The sequence below is a fragment of the Orycteropus afer genome, unplaced genomic scaffold, assembly GCF_000298275.1.
Source record: "Orycteropus afer afer isolate SDZICR_OR568_19922 unplaced genomic scaffold, OryAfe1.0 scaffold00700, whole genome shotgun sequence".
Taxonomy (NCBI): domain Eukaryota; kingdom Metazoa; phylum Chordata; class Mammalia; order Tubulidentata; family Orycteropodidae; genus Orycteropus; species Orycteropus afer.
The window spans coordinates 976,705-985,470 of NW_006922287.1; the positions used below are offsets into that span (position 1 = coordinate 976,705).

Sequence of the window (8,766 nt, forward strand, 5' to 3'; positions counted from 1 at the left end):
TTTTTTTTAGTTTTGTTCCACATCATTCTCCCACTCTAGCCAGCACTGATCTCCTGCACTGATCCCTTTCCAAGTGGTTGACAGTAGCATCTGGGCACCATCTAGTTCTTCTGGCCTCATGGTCATATAGGCTGAGGGCTGCATGGTCTACTAGTTCTTCGGACTAATTGTTACCATGCATCTTTGTTTTTTTTCATTCTGCTTTGCTCTTGCCAAGGAGAGACCCATTGTTGCACCTAGATAGCCATTTGCAAGCTTTTGACCTCATTTGCCACAATTTTTTTAAAAAATAAAAAAATAAGTTCATAAGAAGCTTAAAGGAATTTCCAAACTAACAGGAATGATGAGAATTTAAAAATTTTTAAACCACTCTAGGAGCCCTGGTGGTGCAAGGGTTAAGCCCGCAGAGGCTAACAGAAAGGTCAGTGGTTCAAACTTACCCAGAGGCTCCATAAGACAAAGACCTGGCAGTCTGCTTCTGTAAAGATTATGGGGCAGTTCTACTGTCATACAAGGTTGCTTGAGCTGGAATCAACTTGACGGCATACAACAACAACAAACCATTATAAAATGTTTTCAACTCAGTTTCACTGAACATTTCCCATATGCCCCAAACCCTAAACAGCCCCCACTATGCACTGTCATTTGGACAACTTCCTTACTTTATCCTCTAACTTTCATTTCTTGTTCTCAATTAATTTTCCTGTGATATTTGTCTTTCATTACCAAACTCACCAGGCCTGTATTCCTCCCGGGCAGAGTTAATTTGAATTTCTGTCTCAGCAGAAATCTCCAGCTTCTGTGTCACCTCCTCAGCTGTCTTTTTCGTGTTACTCAGCACAGTAATAAGACTCTCGTCTTCCACCAGAGACCCCTGAGTGCTTGTCAGATGGTAAAGCAAATTATCTTCTAGTTCCTTCATCTTTCTTTTGTTTGCAGTAATGTCTTCCATAAGATGAGTTCTTTCTTTCTCCAATTCCTGTTTGTTTGCATAAATACATGTTCTTCCTTAATGAACAACTTTTGTCTGGGCATTCCTTAAAAAGTTAACCTACATGACTCTCTCAAGCTCCTATATTGTATAATCTTTGACAACAAAAGAAGATGGGCATCAAAAAAGGAGGAGAATGTATGGAAAAAGCAGCAGTGGCAAAATGAAATGTGCTAAAAATATTACCAATATCCCTATTATATTTAAGCTTATTTGGAAAGTGAAACATTTGTAGAAAAAATTTCCTTCTGTTTAGTTTCTAGTTTGAAAGATCTGTGCTGTTGTTTTGAAAGTTAAGGGGCTCTGGTGGCAAGTACCTAAGCTATTTGCCTGCTAACCAGAAGGTTGGCCATTCAAACCCACCAGCTACTCTGCAGAAGGCCACCAGCCACTCTGCAGAAGGAAGATGTGACAATCTACTTCCGCAAAGATTTACCACCTTGGAAACCCAATGGGGCTCACTAACAGTCAGAATTGGCTAGATGGTAGTGAGTTTGGTTTTTTCGGTTTAATTGAAATAGTGTCCAATGGTGTGAAATGCAACTTTCCAAAAAGCTAGGTAAGCAACATAAGCTGCAAGAATACCAATTGCTGTCCAGTCAATTCTGGCTCATAGTGACCCTGTGTGTTGCAGAATAGAGCTGAGTTCCATAGCTTTTCCCAAGCTGCAACTTTGTGGAACCATATTGCCAGGCATTTCCTCTGAGGCACTTCTGGATGGGTTCAAATCAACAACCTTTCAGTTAATAGTCAAGTGCTTAACCATTTGCACCACTCAGGAACTCTGATGCCATGATATGGCAATGCTAAACTTTCTCGAGGAGCCACTAGGTACAACTGGTTAATGTAATCAGCTACTAAATAAAACGTTAGAGGGTCAAGTCCACCCAGAGGCACCTTGGAAGAAAGACTTGTCAATCTAGTTTTGAAACATCACCCACTGAAAACTCTAGGGAGCACAATTCTCATCTGTCACATGTGGGGTCACCATGGGTTGGAGTTGCCTGGACAGCAACTGGTAAACTTCCTCAAACATCTTTATGGAGATGTCACTCAGGACTCCAAAGATAAACAAGCAAACATTTTCAAGGCCATTTGTTTCTCCTTTGCTTGTTTGTGGTAAGAATACTGGCTTTGGTTTCTGCCACACTAGGTCACTAAACCATGTAAATTTATGAAGTTGGAGTAAATGCTCTTAATCTAACTTCCAACAGCATTATGACCCTATGAGTCATGGGCTATGAATTAAAAGTAATGAGAGAAGAGTAATTTTAAAAGGAAAGAGAGAAAGAGGAAGGAAGGGCAGGTGAGACAGACAGATGGAAGGGCTCAGAGGAGCATGTACAATACAATCTACAGAAAGTAAAAATAACAGGAAGACAGATTCCAAAGATCTTGGCAATAGTTTTAACCTAATAAATCTTCAGGTCAGTGTATATGGGGCCATAAAGTAATCTAAACTCCTCACTGCTATTGAACCCAAGAGAGAATGAACAGCAGCTCTTAGCATCCATGCCGTTTCACCAAAGTACTCATTAAAAGCATCAAGATTTCCTTACTTAAGACTCACAGGCTCCCTAGGGAAAATGCTGACTCAGAAGAAAGTTTATAAATTCCTGGCCATTTGTCAATGAGCATTAAGTTATCCCATAAAACAGAGGTAGAAAAACAGATATAGGGCTAAGCTTCTAAAGCAGCATAATTTACGTAATTTACATAACTTAACATAATTAAGCCAGGAACTTCCAGAAAGTGAACAGTGAAACTCTTAAGTCTAGTGTCATGAACCTCTGTCTTCTTACCTCAGATTCCTTCATGGCACATACAGAGCTCCCTTAGATCACAAATCAGAATCAATCACGGTCTTTGCTATCTGAGACCAAAGTTTTAATTTTATATTCCAAAAGCTTTAATCAAAGGAAAGGAAAACCAAGACATGGAACAGAAAGCTAGAGCCAACAGGTGAAAAGAATTCACAACAGGATACACTCTTCAGAAGAACAAAGCATGGTGCTGGAGATGACACTGGTATTCTCTCAGTGACATCAGTCTATGCAAAAGCAAATGATGAGCTATGTCACTGATGAGACAAACAGAACACATACATAGGCAGATAAATGGTTAATAATTTATGTATAGAGAAACATATTTGGAAAGTTTTAATAGAAGAAATGTATAAGGAATTAAAGGGTGGAAACTCTATCCCATTACAAATTTTATTACATACTTTTATTTCCCTCAATTAAAATGAAGTAGGGGGATTAGGTCTATGTTTTTGTGTGATAATCTCACAATAAGATTGATGTAATTGATCTCAATGAATTGTACACTTGAAAAATGTTGAATTAGCAAATGCGTTATCTATCTTCTTCCAGAAAAAAACCTCAACCCAGTGCAGCCAAGGAGCTGGCCTGGACTTTACTCACCTGCTTCTCTGTGAGAATGACCCTCCCCAGTAACTGATCTTCTAGGCCTTTCACAGTGACAGTGAAGTCAATGATGGAAGTACGAGCACTGATCTCAGGAGTGTAGGCTGGATTGGGAAGCTTGGTGGTGATGTAGAGTCTGAAGCCATCCATAACATCAACTTCCTTGTCACCAACTTTCACCTTTTTATGAAAAGGAATAAAACAGAGATAAATCTTCATGTGTCATTTATACATACATACATACATATACATATACATATACTATATATATATTTATATATTATATATGTGTATATATATATAATATATATATATATATATATATCTTCAAACAATTGTTTAAACTATTAGTTCCTTCAATTGTTTTCTAAGAAATAAAAGATCAATAATTATTTACAGGGCTTCAACCTGATAGGGTAGAGGGGAAAAGAAACGGGGAATAAAAAGGAAGCAAGGAAGGGAGACAAAGAGGAGGGAGGGAGGGAGGCAGGAGAAAGGGCCATTCTTATATCACATTGTTATCAACTGGCTTACCCCACCTTAAACGTAGACCCAGTTTTAATGAAGTTTCTTTCTAAAACATTGTCCAGGGCTGGATCTAGTTCCTCCCCAACATCTTCAATAAGCAAGGGCCTTCCAAGAGAAAGACTGTCCTCCAGGTGGTTTCTGAAGTACTTGTGATTTAGAGATGTGATCTAGAAACAAGGTCACAAAGTTGCTCTCAATAGGTCATAGAATCCTGATGCAACACATTGGGATAACTCCTACCAAACACATTGCTTTTAGGGGATCATTGGCTTGGGAGCCCATTCTTGGTGAAATGGTACAGAAAGCTTACACTTTTTCCATCCTTTCCTTTAGCAGACACTAATTCCCCTTTAGAAGCTCTGGTACCATAGTCCCTAAGGCACTTGACTGCTAACCAGAAGGCTAGAGGTTCAAACCCACCATCCACTCCTCGGAAGGAAGGCTGAGCAATCTTCTTCCGTGTGATACTGCCTTGGAAACCCAAGGAGGGGTCACTATGAGTCAGGTCCAACTTGACAGCACATAACAACAACAATTCCCCTTTACTGGAAGCATGTATAGGCCTCATGTGGTAACACAATTATTTCCTCATTGCTACAATCTTTGTGATAAATAATGTGAAGTGCTGCACATTGTTGTTACTGTTGTTGTTTTTTGCTGGGGAGTCGATTCTGATCCATAGTGACCCTATATGTCAGAATAGAATCCCTCCATAGGGTTTTCTAGGCTGTAATCTTTACAGAAGCAGATCGCCTGGTCTTCCTTCCCACAGAGCCACTGGGTGAGTTTGAAACATCAACCTTGTAGGTAGCAGCCAAGTGCTTCACTGTTGCACCACCAGGGCCACACACTTAGTGTGATACAGACATGCGCTACACTGGTTCTCAAAGACAGCCTTTATTCAAATAGAGTCTGCAATCATTGAAAGTCAGCATTAGTAGAACCAAAAAAAAAAAAAAAACTTACTGCCCTTGAGTCAGATCTGACTCATAGCAACACTTCCTTGGGTTTCTGAGGCGGAATCACTACAGAAGTAGATTGCCCAACCTTCCTTCTGAGGAGTGGATAGTGGGTTTGAACTTCCAGCCTTCTGGTTAGCAGTCAAATACCTTAGGCACTATGCCACCAACCAGCACAAATACAAACAGTGCAATTTTTAGAAAAGATTTTAGTATCAGATTTTAGGATTCTTACTGCTCTCAAAGAACAAAACCAAACTCACTGCCATTGAGTGGATTCTGACACTGCCCAGTCTTCCTTCTGCAGAGTGGCTGGTGGATTTGAACTTCCAACCTTCTGGTTAGCAGTCAAATGCATTAGGCACTATGCCACGAGAACTCCTTCTTACTGCTCTACTTAGGAATAAAAACCATCTCTGATATTCCTTATTTTGTGATTCCTGTTGATACAGGTCAATAAAAGTTGACCAGTAACACAGATATATTTCAATACAAATTACCTGGAGTTCATTTAGGCTTTCTTTATTTTTAATCCAGATCTTGCCTTGAGTCTGTGGGTCAATTAACAACGGGTAGCGAGAAGCCTTTGTGACAATAATCCCATTCTGGATGGACAGGTCATCATTTGGCAGACCTTGGAGGTTCCACTCACTAATAGTAGGAGCATCAATCAATATCTCATTGAGATTTAGATCGTTGCCAAATGGAATTTTCCGGGCTTTCATCTCCTTCTGCCAGTCGTTTAACAACAGATTGCGAAACTCTTGGTTAAATGGACCAGAATAGGAGAGAAAAGCTGTAGCCAACAACACATCCCCTAAAACGGAAAACAAAATATCACTGAAACACTTTATGATCATCCTTGTAGTTGTGAAAAATATTCAAAATAGATGGGAAAAAATACAACCGTTCTTTTAAACTAAACTCCACAAATCAAACTGTAACCCCAAGTTGCTGAACCTTAGTGAAGAAGTAAAACCACTACTTCTTCACTGGTTTGGTTCATTGTTAACCAGGATCCAAATGCTCTACCAAGTAATAGCTGGTAGTAGTCAAAGCATCGGGTTATTTAACTTTTGTTAGAAATGGGGGGATGGCCTTATAGTTTAAGAGATGACAAAATTCAGAAGGCAGAGGCTACATTCAAAGTGGTCTTGATCAATATATGGCCATGCACTCACAAGAGAATACAAAAATGACCTGATAATTAGGAGCTTAAAAGGTCTTAATACATCTCAGGAGGATTAACATAAATGACAGAACAACATCCATCCCTCTCAAATGGTTGGACAGACACACACAAGAATTTGAAACAAAGGAGGGGTGGATTGTACTCTGATTAGAGTTCAAGTTTGCTAACTTAAAGACATAATCTCAGTCAACACATAATCTCATTAAGAAAGGAATTTACATACCTACGAGTCTTTTAGTTTGTGCAGCAAACTCTTTACTTTGCTCTGTCCATCTTTCCTTTTCACCTGCCAAGCCACTGATCAATGTTGATGCTGTCTGCATCTTATGTCTACACCGCTCCGCATCTTCAAGTAAGGTCTAGAAAAGACCATCATCAGAAGAAAACTATTGAAATAAATAGAGCTTCTGACTCAAAAATATAATTTTAAAATATTTAATGGAAACATAAGCCATTTATTTCACAGGAAGATTCAACTGCAGTGGGACTCATGTTATCCCAATGTGTACCCAATTCTATCTCTTAAGCCCTCTCCAAGGACTTTGGAAGGATTCTGCCAGATGGTGCCTTGAACCAGTAGGTGAGACCATTCCCAGGTTTTAATAATTGAGGGATAATGGAAATTTGTATCATTTATGATTTCCCTGGAAATAAAAATAAAACAAAACAGAAGCATACCTGCTAACAGCAAATAACACAGAAAATGCAAAGAAATACTTATTGCTGGTTAAAAGTAAGGCATCTCTGGGTAGTGCAAACTATTAATGCACTTGCTGATAACCAAAAGGTTAGCATCTACTACAAGGCACCATAGAAGCAAGGCCTGCTGATCTACTTCTGAAAAATCCCAACTGTTGAAAACCCCGTGGAACATAGTTCTACTCTGACACACATAGGCCACTATGAGTCATGGTCAACTCCATGGCAACTGGTAAGGTAAAAATCGGGGTCTTTCTCCATTGAAAGTTCCGTATCATTATTGCTTCATCTATTTCCACAGCTCCTTCTACTTTAATGGAAACATTAGATTATCTTTAAATCATGGTGCTCTAAGGCTCCTTGGGAAATGGCAGCCACATTTGATGCATCAGGCTGCTCTCTGCTGCTCTGCACATCAATAAAGACCGCCAGGCTTCCACTGACTGTTGCCAATCAAGGCTTAGTTCTGAAAAACAACAGGCCTGTTGCTCTAGATTTGAACCACTAATTCTACTTATGAGAATGAATACTTATAATAATGGATATGAATGAAGATTTAACTACATGACTAGTCACCACTGGAGTTTTACTTACAACAAATACACATACCAACTGTTTAACAACAGAAGATTGTTTAAATTATGGTATACCAGAGAATAAAAATACTCATAATCCATTAACCAATTACCATGTAAAAGTTTTTACAACCACAAAAGATGACCACAATTAGTGCACCTCAGCGTTCCAAGAGACGTTATGGGAGGCTAGACCCCAAGCAAAGGCTCTGTGATAGGAGACAGGACCCCCAGCAAAGGCTCTGTGCCCACGCAAAGAGTTGCGGGCCACACACTGCTTCATGGGACCAAGTGGTTACCAATGGCAACCACGATGAACTGAAGACCACAGGCCCTTCCTTGTCATCTGGTGGCCCATAAGCCCCCTGGGTACTCAAGGGGGTCTGCCGAGGGGGGGAGCACCAAAAATGATGAAATTCACCCCAATACATTAGAAGCATGGGCTTCAAGAGTGCAAAGCCAGATATTTGCTATTTAAAGATATTTCTTAAAATTTGAGTTTTTTTAAGTTAAAGACATATCATGACCATAGTAGTTCTTTTGTGATTCTATTTACCTAAAAAGGTATATGTGCTCAAAAGAAATAAAAAAGCTATTTGAATAAATCAATGTAAAATATTAAAAGTTAAACATAATTACACAAGACAGTAAAACATCTTTATTGGGTTCACTTGGTGCTTCCTGATCTATCTGAGCTTCCAAAAGGGCAGAAATAACACTCCTTCCTCAGTGCATACACTCTTTCAAACCACAATGCCCATTTTCTCTTTATAATATGATGAGTGAATTCAAAGAGCGTAAGTATAAAAACGCAAATAAATGTTATGTAATTATGTCTTTAATACTCTCAAAAACTCTTATTTTCTCTCAGAAGATTTATCTATAAGAGAAAACATCATACACTCTGCATATAGTGAAACTGAAATAATTATTCAGGCTCCTTTACTAGGACTGTTAATGGGAATAGACTAAAAGACAAGTGTCTCAACTCAGGCCAATTGAAGGCTGAAAAGTGGAACTGAATCCCATGAAATCACCAAGGAAAGAACAGAGCAAATCTAGCTGTTATTTATCAAATAAGAGATTTATCAGAGGCAGGTTTTGTGGAACCAGACATTTCCATAATTTGGGGGGCCTGCTTTCAGAATTTTTATAAACATGACTATGAAAGTAAGTATGTATCGAGAATGAGGGAAGAGATCCCTGCAAAATCCTAGGGACTGAGACATTCAGATGCCCCTCCTCTGAGATCTCTTTAGGCATTTAAACCAAATGCTTACACTCAAATGCTTACGGATTGCAACCTGGCCTCCCCTTCTCATGGAAAATTCTAAAGCTTCCAGCAACCCCAGCTCTCACAAGGCCTGTGCAAGTAAGGAGCCCTGAAGCTTAA

General features: G+C 39.3%; 1 protein-coding gene across 1 annotated transcript in view; it reads right to left on the reverse strand.

The window, feature by feature from the left end:
• The window catches only part of LOC103211144 (dynein axonemal heavy chain 5), a 240,282-nt gene that overhangs the window by 65,674 nt on the left and 165,842 nt on the right, over positions 1–8,766 (reverse strand). The window contains exons 27-31 of the mRNA XM_007957061.1: positions 6,323–6,458; positions 5,408–5,724; positions 3,960–4,115; positions 3,418–3,600; positions 736–979 (exon numbers count right to left, since the gene is read on the reverse strand). Coding sequence (XP_007955252.1) covers positions 736–979; positions 3,418–3,600; positions 3,960–4,115; positions 5,408–5,724; positions 6,323–6,458 — 1,036 coding nt within the window. The remainder of the gene's footprint in view (positions 1–735; positions 980–3,417; positions 3,601–3,959; positions 4,116–5,407; positions 5,725–6,322; positions 6,459–8,766) is intronic.